This window comes from Gouania willdenowi, chromosome 14, assembly GCF_900634775.1.
Source record: "Gouania willdenowi chromosome 14, fGouWil2.1, whole genome shotgun sequence".
Taxonomy (NCBI): Eukaryota; Metazoa; Chordata; class Actinopteri; order Blenniiformes; family Gobiesocidae; genus Gouania; species Gouania willdenowi.
Window position 1 is genome coordinate 2,626,215 of NC_041057.1, and position 25,427 is coordinate 2,651,641.

The 25,427-nt window shown below is 33.2% G+C and overlaps 1 protein-coding gene across 2 annotated transcripts; it reads right to left on the bottom strand.

Moving 5' to 3' along the window:
* Positions 1 to 8,021: 8,021 nt before the first annotated feature.
* dpf2 (double PHD fingers 2) lies at positions 8,022 to 24,943 on the bottom strand. Of its 2 annotated transcripts, XM_028467269.1 has the most exons (12): positions 24,815 to 24,943; positions 22,022 to 22,182; positions 20,384 to 20,491; positions 19,164 to 19,342; positions 17,941 to 18,033; positions 17,788 to 17,866; positions 16,187 to 16,228; positions 14,889 to 15,017; positions 14,670 to 14,801; positions 11,827 to 11,939; positions 11,670 to 11,751; positions 8,022 to 9,031 (listed from the first exon to the last, which is right to left on the bottom strand). In XM_028467269.1, the coding sequence occupies exons 1-12, from the start codon at positions 24,844 to 24,846 to the stop codon at positions 8,955 to 8,957; spliced, it is 1,227 nt and encodes a 408-aa protein (XP_028323070.1). In that variant the 5' UTR covers positions 24,847 to 24,943; the 3' UTR covers positions 8,022 to 8,954. The 2 variants fall into 2 exon arrangements, with proteins under 2 accessions (XP_028323070.1, XP_028323071.1); XM_028467270.1 differs by lacking the exon at positions 16,187 to 16,228.
* Positions 24,944 to 25,427: the final 484 nt, after the last annotated feature.

A 25,427-nucleotide genomic window follows, 5' to 3' on the forward strand; every position in this document is an offset into this window, starting at 1 on the left:
CGCCCTGTTTACGTATGTGCATATATTTGCAGTAGTTTTTAGGGTCTAATGATGGTCCTAACTGAATTTTTTTTTTTTTTTTAATTTTTGAAAAAAAAAGCCTTGCTATATATAGCCTTACTTTTTTTTTTTCGGCGATTTTAGTTTTTTGTCATTTTTTGTGCCTTACTGCTTTCTTTGCCCTGTTTAAGTATGTGCATTATATTTGCAGTAGTTTTTAGAGTCTAATGATGGTCCTAACTCAATTTTTTTTTTTTTGAAATTTTCGAAAAAAAAAGCCTTGTTATAGCCTTACTTTTGATTTTGGTCGATTTTGGTTTTTGTCATTTTTTATGTCTTACTGCTTTCTTAGCCCTGTTTTAGGTATGTGCATTATATTTGCAGTAGTTTTTAGGGTCTAATGATGGTCCTAACTCAATTTTTTTTTTTTTGAAATTTTTGGAAAAAAAAGCCTTGTTTTAGCCTTACTTTTGATTTTGGGTGATTTTTGTTTTTGTCATGTTTTATGCCTTACTGCTTTCTTTGCCCTGTTTAAGTATGTGCATTATATTTGCAGTAGTTTTTAGGGTCTAATGATGGTCCTAACTCAATTTTTTTTTTTTTGAAATTTTCGGGAAAAAAAAGCCTTGTTATAGCCTTACTTTTGATTTTGGCCGATTTTTGTTTTTTGTCATTTTTTATGCCTTACTGCTTTCTTTGCCCTGTTTAAGTATGTGCATTATATTTGCAGTAGTTTTTAGAGTCTAATGATGGTCCTAACTCAATTTTTTTTTTTTTGAAATTTTCGAAAAAAAAAGCCTTGTTAAAGCCTTACTTTTGATTTTGGGTGATTTTAGTTTTTTGTCATTTTTTGTACCTTACTGCTTTCTTTGCCCTGTTTAATTATGTGTATTATATTTGCAGTAGTTTTTAGGGTCTAATGATGGTACTAACTCAATTTTTTTTTTTTTGAAATTTTCGAAAAAAAAAAAGCCTTGTTAAAGCCTTACTTTTGATTTTGGGTGATTTTAGTTTTTTGTCATTTTTTGTACCTTACTGCTTTCTTTGCCCTGTTTAATTATGTGTATTATATTTGCAGTAGTTTTTAGGGTCTAATGATGGTACTAACTCAATTTTTTTTTTTTGAAATTTTTGAAAAAAAAAGCCTTGCTATAGCCTTTCTTTTTTATTTTCGGCGATTTTAGTTTTTTGTCATTTTTTATGCCTTACTGCTTTCTTCGCCCTGTTTAAGTATGTGCATTATATTTGCAGTAGTTTTTAGAGTCTAATGATGGTCCTAACTCAATTTTTTTTTTTTTGAAATTTTTGAAAAAAAAAAGCCTTGTTATAGCCTTACTTTTGATTTTGGACGATTTTGGTTTTTTGTCATTTTTTATGTCTTACTGCTTTCTTAGCCCTGTTTAAGTATGTGCATTATATTTGCAGTAGTTTTTAGGGTCTAATGATGGTCCTAACTCAATTTTTTTTTTTTTGAAATTTTTGGAAAAAAAAGCCTTGTTATAGCCTTACTTTTGATTTTGGGTGATTTTAGTTTTTTGTCATTTTTTATGCCTTACTGCTTTCTTTGCCCTGTTTAAGTATGTGCATTATATTTGCAGTAGTTTTTAGGGTCTAATGATGGTCCTAACTCAATCTTTTTTTTTTTTGAAATTTTCGAAAAAAAAAGCCTTGTTATAGCCTTACTTTTGATTTTGGGTGATTTTAGTTTTTTGTCATTTTTTGTACCTTACTGCTTTCTTTGCCCTGTTTAAGTATGTGCATTATATTTGCAGTAGTTTTTAGGGTCTAATGATGGTCCTAACTCAATTTTTTTTTTTTTGAAATTTTTGAAAAAAAAAAGCCTTGCTATAGCCTTACTTTTGATTTTGGGTGATTTTAGTTTTTTGTCATTTTTTATGCCTTACTGCTTTCTTCGCCCTGTTTAAGTATGTGCATTATATTTGCAGTAGTTTTTAGAGTCTAATGATGGTCCTAACTCAATTTTTTTTTTTTTTTTAATTTTTGAAAAAAAAAGCCTTGCTATAGCCTTACTTTTGATTGTGGCCGATTTTAGTTTTTTGTCATTTTTTGTGCCTTACTGCTTTCTTTGCCCTGTTTAAGTATGTGCATTATATTTGCAGTAGTTTTTAGGGTCTAATGATGGTACTAACTCAATTTTTTTTTTTTTTTTAATTTTTGAAAAAAAAAGCCTTGCTATAGCCTTACTTTTGATTTTGGCCGATTTTAGTTTTTGTCATTTTTTTTACCTTACTGCTTTCTTTGCCCTGTTTAAGTATGTGCATTATATTTGCAGTAGTTTTTAGGGTCTAATGATGGTCCTAACTCAATTTTTTTTTTTTTTGAAATTTTTGAAAAAAAAAAGCCTTGCTATAGCCTTACTTTTGATTTTGGGTGATTTTAGTTTTTTGTCATTTTTTATGCCTTACTGCTTTCTTTGCCCTGTTTAAGTATGTGCATTATATTTGCAGTAGTTTTTAGGGTCTAATGATGGTCCTAACTCAATTTTTTTTTTTTTGAAATTTTCGAAAAAAAAGCCTTGTTATAGCCTTACTTTTCATTTTGGCCGATTTTTGTTTTTTGTCATTTTTTATGCCTTACTGCTTTCTTCGCCCTGTTTAAGTATGTGCATTATATTTGCAGTAGTTTTTAGGGTCTAATGATGGTCCTAACTGAATTTTTTTTTTTTTTTATAATTTTTGAAAAAAAAAGCCTTGCTATAGCCTTACTTTTTTATTTTCGGCGATTTTAGTCTTTTGTCATTTTTTGTGCCTTACTGCTTTCTTTGCCCTGTTTAAGTATGTGCATTATATTTGCAGTAGTTTTTAGAGTCTAATGATGGTCCTAACTCAATTTTTTTTTTTTTGAAATTTTCGAAAAAAAAAGCCTTGTTATAGCCTTACTTTTGATTTTGGACGATTTTGGTTTTTTGTCATTTTTTATGTCTTACTGCTTTCTTAGCCCTGTTTTAGGTATGTGCATTATATTTGCAGTAGTTTTTAGGGTCTAATGATGGTCCTAACTCAATTTTTTTTTTTTTGAAATTTTTGGAAAAAAAAGCCTTGTTATAGCCTTACTTTTGATTTTGGGTGATTTTTGTTTTTTGTCATTTTTTATGCCTTACTGCTTTCTTTGCCCTGTTTAAGTATGTGCATTATATTTGCAGTAGTTTTTAGGGTCTAATGATGGTCCTAACTCAATTTTTTTTTTTTTGAAATTTTTGAAAAAAAAAGCCTTGTTATAGCCTTACTTTTGATTTTGGGTGATTTTAGTTTTTTGTCATTTTTTGTACCTTACTGCTTTCTTTGCCCTGTTTAAGTATGTGCATTATATTTGCAGTAGTTTTTAGGGTCTAATGATGGTCCTAACTCAATTTTTTTTTTTTTGAAATTTTTTTAAAAAAAAGCCTTGCTATAGCCTTACTTTTGATTTTGGCCGATTTTAGTTTTTTGTCATTTTTTATGCCTTACTGCTTTCTTTGCCCTGTTTAAGTATGTGCATTATATTTGCAGTAGTTTTTAGGGTCTAATGATGGTCCTAACTCAATTTTTTTTTTTTGAAATTTTTGGGAAAAAAAAGCCTTGTTATAGCCTTACTTTTGATTTTGGGTGATTTTTGTTTTTTGTCATTTTTTGTACCTTACTGCTTTCTTAGCCCTGTTTAAGTATGTGCATTATATTTGCAGTAGTTTTTAGGGTCTAATGATGGTCCTAACTCAATTTTTTTTTTTTTTTAATTTTTGAAAAAAAAAGCCTTGCTATAGCCTTACTTTTGATTTTGGCCGATTTTAGTTTTTTGTCATTTTTTATGCCTTACTCCTTTCTTTGCCCTGTTTAAGTATGTGCATTATATTTGCAGTAGTTTTTAGAGTCTAATGATGGTCCTAACTCAATTTTTTTTTTTTTTTTTAATTTTTGAAAAAAAAAGCCTTGCTATAGCCTTACTTTTGATTTTGGCCGATTTTTGTTTTTTGTCATTTTTTATGCCTTACTGCTTTCTTCGCCCTGTTTAAGTATGTGCATTATATTTGCAGTAGTTTTTAGAGTCTAATGATGGTCCTAACTCAATTTTTTTTTTTTTTAAATTTTTTAAAAAAAAAAGCCTTGCTATAGCCTTACTTTTGATTTTGGGTGATTTTTGTTTTTTGTCATTTTTTATGCCTTACTGCTTTCTTTGCCCTGTTTAAGTATGTGCATTATATTTGCAGTAGTTTTTAGGGTCTAATGATGGTCCTAACTCAATTTTTTTTTTTTGAAATTTTCGGGAAAAAAAAGCCTTGTTATAGCCTTACTTTTGATTTTGGCCGATTTTTGTTTTTTGTCATTTTTTATGCCTTACTGCTTTCTTTGCCCTGTTTAAGTATGTGCATTATATTTGCAGTAGTTTTTAGAGTCTAATGATGGTCCTAACTCAATTTTTTTTTTTTTGAAATTTTCGAAAAAAAAAAGCCTTGTTAAAGCCTTACTTTTGATTTTGGGTGATTTTAGTTTTTTGTCATTTTTTGTACCTTACTGCTTTCTTTGCCCTGTTTAATTATGTGTATTATATTTGCAGTAGTTTTTAGGGTCTAATGATGGTACTAACTCAATTTTTTTTTTTTTGAAATTTTCGAAAAAAAAAAGCCTTGTTAAAGCCTTACTTTTGATTTTGGGTGATTTTAGTTTTTTGTCATTTTTTGTACCTTACTGCTTTCTTTGCCCTGTTTAATTATGTGTATTATATTTGCAGTAGTTTTTAGGGTCTAATGATGGTACTAACTCAATTTTTTTTTTTTTGAAATTTTTGAAAAAAAAAGCCTTGCTATAGCCTTTCTTTTTTATTTTCGGCGATTTTAGTTTTTTGTCATTTTTTATGCCTTACTGCTTTCTTCGCCCTGTTTAAGTATGTGCATTATATTTGCAGTAGTTTTTAGAGTCTAATGATGGTCCTAACTCAATTTTTTTTTTTTTGAAATTTTCGAAAAAAAAAAGCCTTGTTATAGCCTTACTTTTGATTTTGGACGATTTTGGTTTTTTGTCATTTTTTATGTCTTACTGCTTTCTTAGCCCTGTTTAAGTATGTGCATTATATTTGCAGTAGTTTTTAGGGTCTAATGATGGTCCTAACTCAATTTTTTTTTTTTTGAAATTTTTGGAAAAAAAAAGCCTTGTTATAGCCTTACTTTTGATTTTGGGTGATTTTAGTTTTTTGTCATTTTTTATGCCTTACTGCTTTCTTTGCCCTGTTTAAGTATGTGCATTATATTTGCAGTAGTTTTTAGGGTCTAATGATGGTCCTAACTCAATCTTTTTTTTTTTTGAAATTTTCGAAAAAAAAAGCCTTGTTATAGCCTTACTTTTGATTTTGGGTGATTTTAGTTTTTTGTCATTTTTTGTACCTTACTGCTTTCTTTGCCCTGTTTAAGTATGTGCATTATATTTGCAGTAGTTTTTAGGGTCTAATGATGGTCCTAACTCAATTTTTTTTTTTTTGAAATTTTTGAAAAAAAAAAGCCTTGCTATAGCCTTACTTTTGATTTTGGGTGATTTTAGTTTTTTGTCATTTTTTATGCCTTACTGCTTTCTTCGCCCTGTTTAAGTATGTGCATTATATTTGCAGTAGTTTTTAGAGTCTAATGATGGTCCTAACTCAATTTTTTTTTTTTTTTAATTTTTGAAAAAAAAGCCTTGCTATAGCCTTACTTTTGATTGTGGCCGATTTTAGTTTTTTTGTCATTTTTTGTGCCTTACTGCTTTCTTTGCCCTGTTTAAGTATGTGCATTATATTTGCAGTAGTTTTTAGGGTCTAATGATGGTACTAACTCAATTTTTTTTTTTTTTTAATTTTTTGAAAAAAAAAGCCTTGCTATAGCCTTACTTTTGATTTTGGCCGATTTTAGTTTTTGTCATTTTTTTTACCTTACTGCTTTCTTTGCCCTGTTTAAGTATGTGCATTATATTTGCAGTAGTTTTTAGGGTCTAATGATGGTCCTAACTCAATTTTTTTTTTTTTGAAATTTTTGAAAAAAAAAAGCCTTGCTATAGCCTTACTTTTGATTTTGGGTGATTTTAGTTTTTTGTCATTTTTTATGCCTTACTGCTTTCTTTGCCCTGTTTAAGTATGTGCATTATATTTGCAGTAGTTTTTAGGGTCTAATGATGGTCCTAACTCAATTTTTTTTTTTTTGAAATTTTCGAAAAAAAAGCCTTGTTATAGCCTTACTTTTGATTTTGGCCGATTTTTGTTTTTTGTCATTTTTTATGCCTTACTGCTTTCTTCGCCCTGTTTAAGTATGTGCATTATATTTGCAGTAGTTTTTAGGGTCTAATGATGGTCCTAACTGAATTTTTTTTTTTTTTTTAATTTTTGAAAAAAAAAGCCTTGCTATAGCCTTACTTTTTTATTTTCGGCGATTTTAGTCTTTTGTCATTTTTTGTGCCTTACTGCTTTCTTTGCCCTGTTTAAGTATGTGCATTATATTTGCAGTAGTTTTTAGAGTCTAATGATGGTCCTAACTCAATTTTTTTTTTTTTGAAATTTTCGAAAAAAAAAGCCTTGTTATAGCCTTACTTTTGATTTTGGACGATTTTGGTTTTTTGTCATTTTTTATGTCTTACTGCTTTCTTAGCCCTGTTTTAGGTATGTGCATTATATTTGCAGTAGTTTTTAGGGTCTAATGATGGTCCTAACTCAATTTTTTTTTTTTTGAAATTTTTGGAAAAAAAAGCCTTGTTTTAGCCTTACTTTTGATTTTGGGTGATTTTTGTTTTTTGTCATTTTTTATGCCTTACTGCTTTCTTTGCCCTGTTTAAGTATGTGCATTATATTTGCAGTAGTTTTTAGGGTCTAATGATGGTCCTAACTCAATTTTTTTTTTTTTGAAATTTTCGGGAAAAAAAAGCCTTGTTATAGCCTTACTTTTGATTTTGGCCGATTTTTGTTTTTTGTCATTTTTTATGCCTTACTGCTTTCTTTGCCCTGTTTAAGTATGTGCATTATATTTGCAGTAGTTTTTAGAGTCTAATGATGGTCCTAACTCAATTTTTTTTTTTTTGAAATTTTCGAAAAAAAAAAGCCTTGTTAAAGCCTTAGTTTTGATTTTGGGTGATTTTAGTTTTTTGTCATTTTTTGTACCTTACTGCTTTCTTTGCCCTGTTTAATTATGTGTATTATATTTGCAGTAGTTTTTAGGGTCTAATGATGGTCCTAACTCAATTTTTTTTTTTTTTGAAATTTTTGAGAAAAAAAAAAGCCTTGTTATAGCCTTACTTTTGATTTTGGGTGATTTTAGTTTTTTGTCATTTTTTGTACCTTACTGCTTTCTTTGCCCTGTTTAAGTATGTGCATTATATTTGCAGTAGTTTTTAGGGTCTAATGATGGTCCTAACTCAATTTTTTTTTTTTTTAAATTTTTTTAAAAAAAAGCCTTGCTATAGCCTTACTTTTGATTTTGGCCGATTTTTGTTTTTTGTCATTTTTTATGCCTTACTGCTTTCTTCGCCCTGTTTAAGTATGTGCATTATATTTGCAGTAGTTTTTATAGCTTTATCCCCCTCCCTCCGACTTGGTTTGATTAAGACAATGAACAATGAGTGCAGTCAGCAGATGAGTTTTGCTAGTATTTTATTTCATACGGTAAAACATTCCATCACAATTTCAGGAAAAAGCAGCTTCCACAGCTGAAGAAGAGTACGATTAGAGGATGTGATCTGAATGAAGGATGGTGTGCGGTCAGTTTGGAGATGTTTGTTAATGACATTAAAACCTTTGAGAAACAGATACTAGGAGAACAGGAGTAACTAGAGGAATTCATCACAGATTTCCAAACACAAGGTGAGGAAATGTGGTATGAAAAACTGTAGGTTTAAAATATGACAGGTAAATAATTTGCTTACAATAATATTAATGCAGAGATGGGGAACTTTAATCACAACAGGAGCGACAAAAATGTGATTGTATATGATTTGAAGGTTACATTAGCAACAAAATTACAAAAAGTGTTTGTTAATGCTCAGATTGGTTTTCATTCTGTGTAATTTTGTGCCCTTTTTACCCATAATATATGGCCCAGATACAAAAAAGATGATAATCACTCAATAGTTCTGTTTGTGTGTTGGGTCATAAAATTAAACATGCTTTTTTTTGTCATGTAATGAAGCGATGCTAAGACTCTTCTGTTCTCCTTTTATTTACACTCTTTGATACCATAGAAATGTATAAATATAATAAAATCTCTCTTAGACTAAAAGCAAGCACTGTCATGCTATTTTATTTCTGCTAAGGCAGGACCGTCACTTTGTTTAGAGTGTAAATGTGTGTGAAAGCGGAATAATAAACGCTGTTATTGTAGATTTCCTACAATCACGAATGTCAAACTCATTTTAGCTCAGGGGCCAAATACGAACCAGTTTGATCTCAAGGGGGCCACAGATTTTATTCTGGGAAAATGAGTAATTTCAACATTTTTATGCTTTAGTTTACAATTAAACGTGTACATAAAATACAAAATATGTAAGAAACCAACAATATCCAAACAATAAGTGTTAGATATCGGTCCCAACAGGGTCTTCACTTTAAATTTCCTAGATTTGACGTAATGTTTTGATGAAAATTGAGGGGTTTTTTTAAGAATTTTTAAGTTTTTTTTTTATCAGTTTGACATTAAAAATGACAAATCATCTGATATAAACCCCAGGATTTGTTAGGTTTCATTTACACAATAATTCAGGTTTTCTCTGTAATTTTAACTTTTCACTGCGGGCCGGATTTGGCCCCCGGGCCACGAGTTTGACACATGTTGTAGAGTGTTGGACAAAAAGTGACGGAGGAAACAGAATATGATGAGGTGGGACCACAGAATGGTAACAGTCGTGTTGGATGATATTTCCCTTTTCAAAACTAATCCATGGTGAAAAGTTTGTGGTTCGTCTGAAAAAGAGTGTGTGTGTGTGTGTGGGGTTAAAGGGGCGGAGCAGCCATCACGAGGGCGGGGCGTTCTGATATATGGAGGCTTTGTCTTTAAGAAGGTCCAGACATAGATGACAGCTCCAGCTCCCTGAAAGAGAGAGAGAGAGAGGACAACACAACAGAGTTAGTCTCACACTGGAAAGGAACGAGCTGAGCATTGCATTGTGGGATGTGGAGTCCTGTAGTGTAGACGGATGCATAGAAGTGTTTTTCCTTCATTTTTTCCGTTACTTTGTCAGAGTTTTTGGCGCAAACACAAGAAATCACAGCAAGAATGAAGTAAAAACACTTCTATACTGTATATCATCTACAGCAGAGGTTCTCAACCTCAGGGGTCAAGACCCAATTTGTGGTCGCAAGACACTGATAGGGGTCGCCAGAAGAAAATAGGAATATATATATTTTTTTTAACAATTTCAGCCCATTTTTGCTTATTTTTATCCTTTTCTGCAACTACATCAAACTTTCCATATTTTAACCTATTTTCATCACCATATATCTTTTGGCTCCTTTTACTGCATTTTTGCTACTTTACTCCCATTTCTGACACTTCATAAATCACATTTCGAAGTCTTTTCTCAACATTTTTTTCCACTTCAAGACAAATTCAGCACTTATAAACTTTTTCCTCCACTTTATCCATTTAATGTCACATATGTTGACCCATTTCTTTCACTTTTAACCATATTTCATGCTTATTTTGTGCCAATTTAACCACATTCACGATATGCCCTGCCCATTATTTGCCAGTTTAAACTAATTGTTCCAATATTGACACTTTGAATGCCTGTTTTTGCCCACTCTATCTTGCTAATTTTAACCAATTTCTGTTGTTTTTAAAATCCCATTTCACCACCTTTTGGTCACTTTTAACTCATTTTATTTCTGATTAAAACGAGGATTTAATTTCGGCCAGATTCTGATCTTTCTGTGTAAACCCCAAAATAAACATCCACCATTATTTTTGCTGTACCTGTCAGTGAAACCTTGTCAGTTTTTTGGGTCAAACACATGAAAACTCAGTAAGAATGAAGTAAAAACACTTCTAAACATCCGTTTACAGGACTCCATATCCCACAATGCAATGCACCAAACGTCAATAAGAGAGCGTTTCCAGTGGAGATCAAAACAAAATTTAAAGCAGAAATTTCAGCCTTTGATTTATTGATCTGGGAGGCTGACACTATAAATGATCCTCTTCAGCTTTCGTCATTTAGTCAGTGTTTTTGACTAAAATTCAACTTAGAGGAAATTTCAAACTATTACCTTTTTTTTTTCAAAGTAAATTATCTTTGATTTAATGATACTTGAGGCGACAGTGTGTCTTCATCTGATTAAAAGAAATAATCCCCTCAGCAGGGTTAATTTTAACAGAAAATTTAGATTCATTTTTAGATTTAGATTTTGGTAAAAAAAAATAAATAATTAGACGTTAGAGCCCCAGGAATTTTATTTTTCTTTTCTTTCAATTGATTTATTTTGTTTCTTACTTCTAATTTTACAATTGTTTAAAAACAAATAAGAAAAAAGTTGCAAAAAATTAGAGTTTTAGTCAAATAAATATATGTAGTTAGCATTAAGCAGGTTGATATTACTGTTTAGTTTTTATTAGTTGATGAAAATATCAATGAACTTTGATATAGTTTTCTTTCACAAGTTTAAAAAAAAATACTATTATTATTATAATTAGTCTAATTAATGTCACTTTAAAAAACTGTAGTCGACAAAAATCTTTAGTCAATAAAATTAAAATTGGTCTCCAGCAGTTTTTTCTTTTTATAATCGTTTGTATTTCTTTAACACAATGTAAGTGGATTAGTTTAGTTTAACCCAGTGCTTCTCTAATGGGGGTACGTGTACCCCTAGGGGTACGCAATGGCACTACTTGAAAGATAATAATATAAAAATTAAAGGATTAAAAATATATGGTTTCATAATGTTTATTATATTATGTTAAAAATGATAATCAATACTAAATATTACCAGCAACCAACAAAACAAAAACACACTAGAGGAAAAAATACTGAATAATAAAAATAACACAAAACAACAACAAAAACACACCACATGAGAGAAAAATACAGGGAGATGAGTCTGACCAGAAATGATAAAAACTATAGAAATAAATCTATATTCAGGAGCCACTAAATACTGTTTTATTCACTTATTTACAAAATGAGATTCTTTAAAATGTTTTTTATCACTCATTCACTCCATCATTATGATCTATAGTTTCACAGATTTCTGGGCAAAATGTTAGTCAACAAAGGGGGTACTTCAGTGTTTTCCAACCTTGGGGTTGGGACCCCACGTAGGGTCACTTGAAATGTCTAGTTTTTTTATTTTTTAAACTGAGTAAAAATACATTTTCATATTTTTTTTTCATTATTATTCTGTTTCAAATTAAAACTAATCCTAAAGAACTGTTTTCTGTACTTTCACTTTGTCAAATAAAAATCGAATTAATAATAATAATAATAATAATGAAATGCATGAAAAAGAAAATTCTAAGCTGGCACAACTTGTCACTAATCCTGGCTACTCTGTAATTATAATACAGTATAACAAACATGATCAAAAGGTATGTTCAGAAGAAAATTCTTGATTAAAAATGGAGTCAGAATGTAAAAAAGGTTGGTAACGAATGGTTTAACTCATTCCTTTTAAGACGTCTGGACTTGAGTCATCCAATAACACTCTGATGCGTAGGAGTAAAGCACACATACCTTCTGGAGGTTCAGCCATGGGAGGATTGAGACAGTACATGTGATATCCTCGATCACAGTCGTCACAGAACAGCAGCTGATCCTACAGGAGACAAATCCACACATCATCACACACCTCATCTCCATTAACACAGTCATCGTCTGCAGCCCAACTCACGTCGTTCTCTGACGTGCCGCACATGTTGCAGCACTTGCACTCTATGCACTGCCATCGGTAAGTCTTCACAGCAGCCATCATGACAGGAGTGAACTGCAGACAGGATGGATGGCCTGCAGCGAAGCAAACAATCATCATCATCATTACTGTTGCCATATTATGGAAGAACGCTAAAAAAAACAGGAAAAATACACAAAAAAACACTCCAAAAACATGCAAAAATAAACAAAATTACTCCAAAAGCATACTAAAATACACAAAAACGTGAACAAAAATACACAAAATGAAAGAAAACTATACAAAACGTTTCTAAAAACATTATTTTAAAAAAAAAACAACAACACTCAAAATGAATCCAAAGGTTCACAAAACGACCATTAAAAAAATAAACAAAATTACATTAAAAATATACAGAAAAATAGACAGACAGCAAAAATACAAGAAAGGAACACAAAATACACATAATTACTCCAGAAATGCACAAAGACAACAGAAACATACACAATCAGCAAAAAAAGGGACAGAAAGGCTCCAAAAATCAGATCAAACCCTTTGTTGTTTCCTGTTAATGCTCTGATTGATCATTATTCTAATTCTGAATGTTAATAAATGTCACCCTCAAAATAAATATAATTAAAACTGTAAGCAGTGATAACGGGCACTTGCCCCTGCCACACTCGTCGAGGCACGAGGCGACTCCTTCCTACCACGGCATGAGGTCTGGTTGTGGAGTGAGGCATCTGTCTCCAGTGAACATCTGTGTGGTGCTGGTGAAAACGATTATGTTTCATAAAATGTACTTATGCTCTAAAATGGGGGATTACGGGCCGTGCCTCCGCTGGGGGGTGCCAGAGGTCTTCACGCAAGAAAAAAATAAACCCGAAGAAATTGTAGTAATCTTTCACAGAAAAAGCAGAAGAAGAAAGTGTCTGTGACAGCCTGTATCCAGGTATTCTGAGGCTTTTTGTCTCTTTCTCCTCAGCTCAGCTGGTTATGGTGTTGTGTCTAAAACATCTGAACACAGTTCTAAGAGTGCATAGGTTGGTTGGAGTGTGATCACGAACATTTGGCACTCCCTGGCAAAACCAGGTCAAAACCAAAAAAAATCAAAAAGAATAGACAGGACAAGCTCCCTAGTGGAGTGAAGCTTTTATTTTTAGAGCTCCCCCTGCTGACTGGCTGCAGTATAGATCATAAACTAAAAACTGTTTTTACCACCTGAGAAATATCTCTAAAGTGAGGCATCTTTTATCAAAATCAGATCTGGAACTGGTCATACATGCATTTATATCATCTCGTATTGACTACTGTAATTCTGTTTTTACTTGTTTTAATAAGTCGACCCTAAACAGACTCCAGATCGTTCAGAACGCTGCTGCCAGACTTTTAACTGGTGCTTCTAGAACATCCCACATCACCACCATTCTTTCTACTCTGCACTGGCTTCCAGTTAAGTTTCGCATAGAATATAAAATATTAGTTCTCACGTTCCGAGCATTACATGGTCAGGCCCCTAAATATATCTCGGACTTCTTGTGCCCCTACTCATCAGGGCGATGCCTTCGGTCTTCAGGTCAGGGTCTCCTAAAGACCCCAAAAACTAAATTTAAAACCAGAGGAGACCTGGTGTTCCAGGCTGTAGCTCCCAGACTCTGGAATAACCTGCACCAGTCTCTCAGGGAGCTCAACTGTGTGGTCACTTTTAAAAAAACTGCTGAAGACTACACTTTACAGTAAAGCTTTTAGTTACTGGATTTTAATTTTTATTTATCCTTTAATGTTGCTGTTCTTATGATATTTATGCACTCTTGTTTTATTATTCTATTGTGTTGCACTTGTACTTTTACCACAACTCTGTACAGCACTTCGTGATTTTATCTGCATAAAGCACTTTATAAATAAACTACTTACTTACTTATAAACCCCGCCTCCTCAATGATAACAGATGGGATGTGGGTCAAACTGTAAAGTTAAAATACTTGTCACATATTTTTTTTCCAAAGCTAAACTCTGCTGTGATCATGAGTTATTATCACCCTACAATGTGTTCAAGTGCTCATTTTTCTGTGAAGTTTGTTTTAAATAAATAATTTGAGGTTGAAAAATGGGATTTCACGTCATATATGACGATGATTGACAGCCGCGGATCTTGCGTAGCTCTCTTTGTGAATATCAGTTACGTCGTGAAGGAAAGCAGAGACGCCATTTAACTAGATATTTGAGTGTAAATATATGGTGGTTTAGTACTAACATCTATGATCTGATCATCTGAACAAGACGTTGGTAGAATTTCCAGCGGGAAAGATATTTATGTTCTTGGCGTAACTGGGCTGCGTAAGTCATCAGGGCAGTACAGTAAATGGGCGGGGCGTTACCAGGGCTTCTCTCACATGACCCTACTGCGCAGAACACTGGTTCCAAATGACAACAAAGAAATTATGAACACTGTAGGAGGAGTTTGCTTTTCAAGACTGAGGGTTTGGCCAGAAATTTAGAAAAAGTGCTAAAATTGGCATGCTAAATTCAAAATTGCAGACTTCCTGTTGAATTTAGGTTATAGGTCCAAATGACATTTTTGCTAGTCTTGGTCCACTGCATATACCTACTGAATGCCATCCAGCTAGTTCAAATCAGTGAAAAACTACAAACTCTAGGTGGCGCTAACGAGTCCTGAAATTGCATCAAAAAACTACACGAAACTATACCGTACTGCCAAATTTCATGAATTTGCACACCCGGAAAGGCGATTAAAGAATAGTATAAAATCCATACAGAAACAATAGTGCCATGGCACCACTTTGGTGCTCAGACCCTAATAAACGTGTGTGCGCTGCCGTTTCTACCTGATCGTCCACAGTCGGAGCAGGAGACCAGCTGCTCTGATTGGCCGGTCTTGTGATTGGTTTTGGAGTCTCCCAGACAGAAGTCACAGTAATTATTAGGCAGGGCGAGGCCATCGGGACCTTTCTTAGTGGCTGCAGAGCAAGAGGAGAGAAGAGCCACAGGTCAAAGGTCACAGCAGCATGGACGCAGAGAGATCAGAACCATCATCTCCTTCCTACTCTTTGGTTCTTCAGGCAGAGGCAGCACAGGCTCCCTGACCTCCCTCTCCTCGCCCTCCTCCTCTGCCAGGTGGGAGTGGGTGTAGTGGTAGCTCAGACCAGGGCGGTTCTTGTAGCGCTTCCCACAGACTGCAACGCACACACACGGGAATAAAAATAAAAATACCACAAATGATCCTGAAATCAAACTGTGAGGCACAGACAATGCTGCGTATCTTATATTATCATACATTATCCCATGATGTCATTTAATAAATACTAGCTACAGGTCTTAGTGAGATTGTTTTTTTATTATTAAAAAAATACTGTTTTATCAATAGCGTATTAATTGTGAATAGACTGACAAAGTCACAGTTGAAATGTCAAACACAGAAAACAAAATATAATCAAGTGCAAAATGAAACACCTTTGATTATTAAGAAATATGGAGCTTTAATTTACAAAGCATTAAAAGAGAAAATACAGAGTTATTCCACATTTATGTCAGGCTCAGCATTTAGAATAATGACTGATCTGAGTATTGATTAATGCAGAGGTGGGGGGGGGGTTAGTTTGTAGTCATTTTGTTCTTGGCGTGATGTTTGTCATGAGATTGCTTCTTTCTCTTCTCTATTTTTAATTTCCTCAAACGGCTCCAAAGCTGCTTTCACTGGAAGCCTGTTTCACCACAGAAAGTCATAATTATGAGATAGAAAGTCATAATATTGAGATGGAAAGTCATAATTATGAGATAGAACATCATAATTATGAGATACAAACTGAGCACAAGTAGCAGTCTACTGACACTGATTGTTACCATTCTTAATGACACTTTGAATAATAATTCATTCAACACATATTTTGACTGTTTATTTAGTTCTCAGAATTCAACTCATGGTACATAGTGTAGAAAATAATAGAAATACATTAATAAGTTTTTATTACAAAATTATTCTTTCACATCTTTGTGGTTTCTTAGCAAATTTACATTAAACATAATTTTCTCACATTCTCATAATTATGACAACTAATAATTATGACTTTACTAACTCATAATTATGACTTGCCATTTTTTAGTGGCGGAAACAGGCTTTCACTGTGGTCTGAACGAGAAGTGTTAATGTGTTTTAGAGCGCCTCAAAAGTTTTACCACCAAAGCTGAGATGGTCCAACAGGGAGGATGTGATAAAAATCAGGACAAATAAATAAACATCTATTTCTCAAACAACTGAATGATCTTCCTAAAAACATAAGGAACAGGAAGGAAAAACGACAGCAAACAGGAAGAACAAAGCAGGAATGAAAAGAAGTATATATACCTCTTTCAGAAGGTTTTGAATTATGCTTTTGTTTGAAAGTATCTGAAAGAGAGAAGAGAAGGAGACAAGAAAGGAGAAGAAAAGAGACTTAAAGCCCCGACACACACACAGACATCATCTATCAACACCAACAACTCTTTCATTTCCCATCAATGCAGAAAACAGATGGAAAAAAACCACAGATAAATTATTTTAGTTCTCTCTCTTTAAAATCAGGCCTCAACATGACATGGAAATGCCTCGTGTGCATGTTTTAGGACATTTAGATGCTACTTTTCACTGGAAATGTGTGATTAAATGGCTACAAAGTCTCTTTTTCGCTACTGAATATGACAGAGATATTCTTTATTATGTAACCTGTCACTTACTGCTTGGATATTGTCAGTTTCTTACATATTTTGTATTTTATGTACAGTATATGTAGAAGTGCAAACTTGGGCACAATAATGTAGAAATTACTTGTTTTCCCGCATAAAATCTGTGGCGACCTGAGATCAAACCCCTCTAACTTTGACCCCTGATTTAGTGCCTCCTGAATAGACTTATTTCTATAATTGTTATTATTTATGTTCATCTCCCACCTGGTGTGGGACCAAGATTGACTCTTGTATTTTCAGTTCATGCTCTCACCAACATCATTTCCATCCTCATTATTATCATTTTGAACTACAAATAAACATTATAAAATTCTTTCGTTTGTTAAATATTTCTATTTTTAGTGCCATGGCGTACCCCCGTCAGTGCCCAATACTTTTACGGGCCTGATTGTTTCAGATCCTTTCAACACATGAGCATAGACTACGCTACTTTCTTCACTCACAATCTTTATGACAGAGCTCCTGGGACGTGATATTTGAATGTAAACCAACCATACCGTGTTTGTTAAATAGTCTAATAGTACACCGTTAAATATGTGACTGGTTTGTGGTGTTTTTAATTGTTAATTTTTAAAAAAAAAAAAAGGACAAAAAGGGAAAACCATCGCAAGATGATATATACAAAAAATGGATCAGAACACAATACACAACATTGATGATCAAAAACCAAACAGAAAATAATATAAAAACCAAAATAAATCGGAATTTACTCAAAACATACAAAACAACGTAAAAAAGGCCAGATGTAGACGCGTTTTGCTAGAACACTGTTCTAGGGTTGACCCTATTTGCTACGATTTCAGGAAGTTTAACAGCCAGTTAACTCATTCAGCATCAGCCATTTTCAGAACGGTTACCCCCTCAGTGCTAGCCGTTTTAGAGCATTTTGACTGATTTTTAAAGACCCACAGAATATTTTGTACTATGACAATAGTCACTACATCAACAGCGAAGCCTTATATTCACAGTAAAACTCTGTCACAGTGAATCCTAGCAACTTCCGTGAAAAAACGTCATTGACGTTATGATACATCAATGGCACTGAGTGAATCATGAAGAGAAAAGTGTCACTAGTTGCGGACGTGATAGAAATTTGGGACATTTTGAAATGGAAAATTGGACGCCCTACAATGTGTGTAAAAAGATTGATCAGAATGTAAGAGCAGCACACAGAGAAAGAAGAGCTGACAGCATCTCTATTATCTTGTGCCCAGTGGGACCTACTGTCACAGGCGTACGGCTTGTCTTTGTCCTCCAGCGTGGACGTGTCCAGCTTCTTCCTGCTGCTGCCCACTCCGCGGCCCTGCACAGTCCACATGCGTGAGCGCCTGCTGCAGCCTGATGAGCAGTGCTGCTATGCTCGAGGGACATTTTTACCTTTCCCTTGCCCTTCCCTCTCCGTTTGGGCGTGTCCTCTTCGTAGTCCTCGTCGTCCAGGTCATCCAGGAAATCGTCAGGCTCAACGACCCTCTACGACAAGAAGAATCGTTTAATGTGACGTTTGAACACGCGTCGCACCTCATTTCACCAGAGGTGGCAAAAGTACTCGGCTTCAGTACTCAAGTAAAAGTATAGATACTTGTATAAAAAATGACTCTGGTAAAAATAAACGTATTGAAGTTGCTCCCTTACTTAAGTAAAAGTTAAAAAAAAAGTGCATGCTACTAAATGTACTTAAATAAAAAAAAAAGTAAAACAAATGTCCCTTCAATAATAAGACAGGGTTTTTAAACTGGCAAATTCCATCTTTTATTTTTTTTAAGAACTTGTTGAAAACTGGTACATAGAAACAATTTGTAAATAAAATGTTTCAAGAAAAAAAAAAAGCGCAAATGCTCAATAAAACTCAGATCATTTTTAAAAACTTGAAAATTTTAACCCTAAAACTAAGGGACCTGCTTAACAGAAAAACGCTCAAACTACCAAAATTTTGCGTCTTTTTATGTTGTGAAGTCATCTTCAAAGGTTTTAAAAGTAACGTAGCTCATTTTTAAAATGTAAGGAGTAGAAAGTACTAAGGCTGCAACAACGAATTGATAAAATCGATAAAAATCGACTATTAAAAGCATTGGCAACAAATGTAATTAACGATTTGTTGCACCGTGCGTGTTTGTGCGCGCGCACGACTGTTTGTTGTGTACGCGCACGGGTGTGTGTGCGTGACCACAAGTGTTTGTGCACGCATGCACGCACCATGAGTGTTTGTATGCGTGCATTTGTGTGTGCGCAAAGTGTTTGTGTGTGCACGCACGACGAGTGTTGGTGTGTGCTCGCACAAGTATGTGTGTGTATTGTGTGCGCGAGCGTGCGTTTGTGCGTGAGAGACACTTTTCATTTAAATTTAATAATTTTAAGCAGGGTTTAAAAGTGCTTTATTTAACTTAACTTTTACCGATTAATTGATTATGAAAATAATCGATAGTTGCAGCTCTAGAAAGTACAGGTATTTGTTTAAAAAAAGTATGGCGTGCAAGTTAAAACTCGTCAAAAAATAAATAGTGAAGTAAAGTATAAATACCAGGAAACACTACTTAAGTACAGTAACAAAGTATTTGTACTTTGTTACTTGTCACCTCTGCATTTCAGTGCAGGAAGCAGACCTTTCTAACACGAGTAGCTGGATTCAGGGTCCCGGTGTAGTCACTCTGGTTGGAGTCCTCCTCAGACCCTCGGGGGTCCGCAGTCATGCGTTTGTCCAGCGTCTCGGCCTTCAGCAGAGCCTCCAGGCTGCTGCCGTCAGATGACAGCAGAGAATCCTTCTTCAGGCCTAAATCCAGCTCTGCAAAGATCAGGAGACACAAACACACACATATTAGCAACAAACTCAAATTCTACCCTCGCGAGACACTGAGAGGGGCTCACCAGATTCCTTCAAGAAACTAAGAATATTTTCTGAACAATTTCAGCCCATTTTTGCTTATTTTTACCCTTTTTCTGCAACTACACCAAACATGCCCTATTTTCATCACTTTTTCTTGCCATATTTTTAGTCTTTTTAATGTATTTTTGCTACATTCTGAGACTTCTCCATCACATTTCAATCCCTTTTCTGCATATTTCTGACAATAAAACATTTTCAGCACTTATAAACCCTTTCCACCACTTTTTCCACCTAATATCACATATGTTGACCCATTATTGTCACTTTTGACCTCTTTTCACCATATTTCATGCTTATTTTTTGCTGATTTACCCACATTCACAATTTGTCATACCCATTATTTGCCAGTTTAAGCTAATTGTTCCTCCTCGTTTAACTAAACTGTGGTTTTTAAAATCCCATTTCACCACCTTTTTTACCATTTTTGGTCACTTTTAACCAATTTTAGTTCTGATTAAAACCATGATTTCCATCTTTAAGATGACTATAATAATAATAATAAATGTTCCTGGATAACAGTGGATATTATTCAGATGAATAAATAAATGTGGTTATCACAGATTCATAGAACAATGGACCATCATTTTACTGACTTTATGAATGGACCCCAAAAATCTCTCCCCTTTATTCCCCCTTATAGATGGTCCTGTCTCCACATGACTGTTCTTCAATGTTCATGTCTGTGTTCAATGTTCAACCACCTTCAGCTACAGTGGGGGTCCCTGCTCTCTGGGACCTTTATTTTGGGGATCGCGGGCTGAAAAAGGTTGAGAACCACTGATCTATGTGTTCAAAAATAATCAATAATAAAAAATTAGACGCCCTGATTGCATTAATGTTTTTTTACTCGTGCTCTAAGTGAAAATCTAATCCTTAATCTGTCTCACAGAGTGATCGCATAGCGAGTAGGCGGGGCTTAGCTGGGAGCTGTTTGGATACCTGACTTCACAGGAGGAAAGATGAGGCGTGGATCGTCTGAGGGATGAGATCTCCGTTTCTTCCTCCACCTCCTGGATGGGTAGGTGTAGAGCTGTCCTGGAGCCAAACCTGAGATACAGCAGACATTACAATAAACCAGGGTTGGGCTCAATTACATATTTCAGTTACAATTCCGTCTTCAATTATCCATGTTCAATTACAGTGAGCAGCATTTTTTACAATTAAAATTAAATTACAATATTTTTTTTTTATTATGTGTAGAACTGTACATAGAGCTGTAACATGGTTCCCCCAGTTTAGCGTTAAATTATAATTGATATTTTTTATGGAATTTTCATGGCAATTACAATTACAAAGTAAATTATCTAAACTAAATTACAATTCAATTACGATTATGACAGCAACATATTTTTTAACTTTCAATTATAATCAAGCCATAATTGTAATTAATTATCAATTACGCAAATACAATTATAACTGACCCCAAACCTGCATTAAACATTCCACTTACAACAGATTTTGGTACAAAGACTGACTTCATTATTCATAATAAACGTCACTAACTGTAGAAAAATAGATTAATAAAACACGTGCTGTCACGCTGTACCTTTTTAGTTTGATCCAGGGTTGAGGTTAATTATAACTGTACTCGTGTAACTGATAATTAATTACAATTATGGCGTAATTATAATTGGGATTTAAAAAATCTGTTTCTGTTGTAAGCGTAATTAAATTATAATTGAGTTCAGATAATTTACTTTGTAAATGTAACTGGCAATTATAATTTAACACAAAACTGTGGAACCATGTTACAGTTCTACATATTTATAGTTAAGTTATTAAAATATGCTTTCCCACATTTTACCATTTAAAATTATTAAATGGAGGGGTATACTGACACAAAAAGGCTCAGGAGCCCACAAATACTATATTAAAACCTATATTTTCATTGATTAGGAAGCCTAACAAGGAAACCAATAGATAGGAAAAAAATTTGTTTCATAATTTAATTGTTTTTAGTGTATTTGACAGCTGATTTAGGACCTGTTAGCATAAGAGATGCTAGCAGAAAGCTAACACAATATGAAGGTTAACTTTTATTAGATTATTTATTTCAGACTCAGTAATTGTGATTAATTGTAGTTGAACTTTAGTAATTGAGAAAGTAATTATAGTTGACTTTCTGAGGATAAAGAAATAATTGTAATTGGAAAAAATGCTGGTCACTGTAATCGAATATGGGTAATTGAAAACATAATTGTAATTTAGTTTTGAGATATGGCCAGTTTAGTGAGGGGGGCTGCTGCTTCAAAACTACAATCATTATAAAGGTGAAAACAGTTATGTGGTTTTCTATGTTGTAGCTAAAAAGAATAGGTTTGTTGTGTGTTTTTCCCGAAAGATGTGATACGTCACGTTCTCTCCCTGTCCAATCAGAACATTTCCCAACCCCCAGACCTAAAGCAGAGTAGAATAAAGTCAAATAAACCATCTAAACCTCAATTCAGAATTATTATTTCCATGTAAACACGAATCAGAACAATTTAATTCCAAATATTTTAATTCAGAATAACTAATTCAGAATTTAAAATGATAAAGCCAGGATATGTTAATCCAGGTTCACAGTGCAGGGCTCACCTGGTCCTCTGTGTCTCTTCTCCATCCAGATGTAACAGTTGCTCTGAGCCACGCCCGTCTGCGAGTCCAGGAAGGGCATCCGGACGCTCCTCTCCGCACACAGCCGCGCGTTGTAGTTGTGACACTGCTCCAAAGCATCTCTGTAGCACTGCTCTCCCAACCTGGCAACACAGAACCACAGACACAGCTTTACAAATCACAGAAACCAGGGAATGGCCCAACAAACCAAAAACACACAGGAGAGTTTCTTTAACAAAATAAGAACTTAATAGTTTTAGAAGTGCAGCGCTGCAGTATGGGGGGAAACTAGTCCCCTTCCATTCCTACTCTTATGGAGTCTATTATTCAATCAAAGCATTAACTACAATTAAAAAAAAAAAACATTTTCAATCAAAAAAAAAAAATTCAATTAAAAAAAATCACTTCAATAAAAGAAAAACATTTAAAAAAAAAACAAAAAAAAAAATATGTGATATTCAAACAAAAAGTGTTAAAAAAAAAACAAAAAAAATTGAGATCCAAATAATTGCCTCTGAACACTTTCTTCTTCGTTTGATTTTTTTTTATTAAAATGTTTTTTTTATTATTAAAATATTTTTTTTATTATTAAAATATTTTTTTTTTAATTAAAATTATTTTTTTTTTATTAAAATTATTTTTTTCTAATTAAAATAAAGTTTTTTATTGAAAAGGTTTTTTTTTTTTTATTTAAGATTAATTTTTTGTATTTGGACCATATTGTGGATTAGAAGTGTGTCAAAATATCGATATGACAATATATCGATTGATTGGCGCCAAATATGTTTTTTTATTGCAACACACAAGACATGATGAACATATATATCTACATGATACACAAATAACGCAGTACATACACAGTACAATGAGACAAGAGGTAAGGAATGGATATTTACTAATTTACGTTGGCGATACCCAGGCTTATTATGTATGGTACATTTGTATCTTTATTATTCACTCAAAAACAATTATATTTTAATCAAAGATTAAAATATAAATAAAGTTGAATTGAATTGAAAGAAAAAAACTTTCAATTTGAAAAAAAAAATCAATTAAAGAATTAACTTCACCTTTTCAATTACATTTTTTTTTAAATCAAACAAAAAAGTGTTCAAATGCAAAAAAAAAATAAAAAATTAAGACAAATAATTGCATTTGAAAACTTTTTTTTGTTTGTTTAAAACCGTTTTATTTATTTAAGTAAACTTTTTTTGATTGAAAAGTTTCTTTTTTTAATTTTATTCATCTTTTTTGTATTTGGGACATATTATGGGTAGTACATTTGTATATTTATTATTCAAACAAACAATAAAATATTTTAAATAAAGAAAAAAACTTTCAATTAAAAAAAAAAAAAAAAACAAACATTTTCACAATAATAAAAAACCCTGATTAACCATCCATTTTTGGCTGATCCTAAAAAAAAAAATACTGTCTTGTTTCAGCTTTTTATGACAAAAAATATCTTGTTGAAAAAACAAAACTCAAATATTGAGTAAATCACGAGTGGAAAACAATTTGTCTTGTGATGATCACGTCCTGGAGCATTTCTCTGAAAAACCACATTGACATTAGTTTTACTGAAGCGGCTGAGCTAATGCTAAATGTCAAAGCAGCTCTTTATTTCTTCATTTTAATTATTTCAAGCTAGACAATAAAACAAATACAAAAAGTTGTACTAAAAAAAAAGGAAATGCATTCTGTTAAAATGCCCGAAAATGGAGTGGGATGAAGTAAAACTGATTTAAACCCAATTATAATTTACTAAAAGAAATTCATCAAAACTCAGAAAGTTTTATAACAACATTTGCTGTATTAACCATGAGAGGGTCATGTAATTAAGGCTCTGTTGTAAGGTACTACAGTGATTTTTTATTTAATTATTTTTTATTGCTATTTACAACATCTGTATATACTAATTAAAATTCATAAAAAATCAATCAAATCATTTTTTTTTCTGTAATAGAGGTAGACTAAATAAAGAATGTCTACGTTTTTAAAAGTACTAGGGTGATTTATTGAAATTATATTGATAAATAAGTACAAAAGTAATAAATCTTATTTTATCATTAAAATGTCCCAAAAGCATTTACTCCTAGAATAGCTGTTGTGGTATGTTCAGCATTGTTAAAAAAAAAAAAGTATTTCACATGATTTATTGATTGATTTTATTGTTGGAATGTACATTTCCTGTCGGTGTTGCACTTTGTAGACGGTCCCTGCTCACTTAGCTCTAGAGCTTATTAACATCAATGTATCTTTTTTAGCTCATCAGTCAGACTTTAAATAAAAAAACAAAACGGCTCTGTTCTGTGTTCTTTCAGTTACACTAAATACATAGATGTGAAGGATGTGCGTGTTACACATTTTAATCGTGAGATATCGATGTTAAAAAGGAATCGAATCTGTGGATGTCTTTCCAACTTAACGCAACTAAACCCTCATTAGCTTGTTAGCTGCTAGCCGCTGTACTCCACCGACGTACATTCCAACACAGAAAATCGACCGCAAACGACACAAATGTCCGTAATGTGTCCACGATAACAGCATGAAGCCGGAGGACGGGCTGCTCTGCTCCACAGACTGCGTTGTTTCTGATCAACTTAACACTTCCATGACAGGATGTGGAAGAACAACCGCAGGCTAATAACGCCGTGTTCGTCACAGCGACGCCGGGCTAACGTCAACTAAGATACGGGCACGGAGGCAGAGAAAGCCGCGGAGTGTGGGTCACCTGCTCAGGTGTGCGTTAGACAGAAAAAGTGCAGCACTTACAGTTTGACAACACTCTCAACAACAGCTGCCATCTTTCTTCATGACACACGGAGTGGCTGCTGTAGCCGGTCCACTGTGCCCTCAGCCAGGACTCACAGGCACAAACAGCAGGAACGAACGCTTCACTGTCCTCTAGTGGCGGACACATGTCACTGCACCCACTGGTCCAGGGTAGCGTTATGCATTAAATTAAATAAATTGGGGAGGTAGTCTTTATTATTCAATAATAATAATTGAAAATCTTTTTTATATACATATATAAAAAACAACTATTCAATGAGAAAATATCACTTGAATAAAATGGAGAAAAAAAATCACTTCCAATCAAAAACAGTTTACTTCCTAATAATTTTACAGCATTACTTTTCCTCCGTTGATTTTATATTTTCAAATTAAAATTTTATATTTCTTTATTTGTTATGGAGGTAAACATGTGTATTTAATAAAAAACCACTTCAATAAAACTTTAAATAATAAAAAAAAACTTTTAAAAAGTTTAGTTCAATTAAAATAAATATTCTTAATCAAAGGCAAAAAGCCTTCAAATGCAAACAACTATTAAAAAAAAAAAAAATCACTTCAATAAAAAAACAACCTTTTCAATCAAAAGTGT

Excerpts from the sequence above, each read along its gene's own strand:
- dpf2 (XM_028467269.1), bottom strand. The coding sequence starts at position 24,846 with ATGGCAGCTGTTGTTGAGAGTGTTGTCAAACT. Across the intron at positions 22,183-24,814 it reads GTTGAGAGTGTTGTCAAACT|GTTGGGAGAGCAGTGCTACA; the intron begins GTAAGTGCTGCA and ends CTGTGTTGCCAG. Across the intron at positions 11,752-11,826 it reads GCGGCACGTCAGAGAACGAC|GATCAGCTGCTGTTCTGTGA; the intron begins GTGAGTTGGGCT and ends TGTCTCCTGTAG.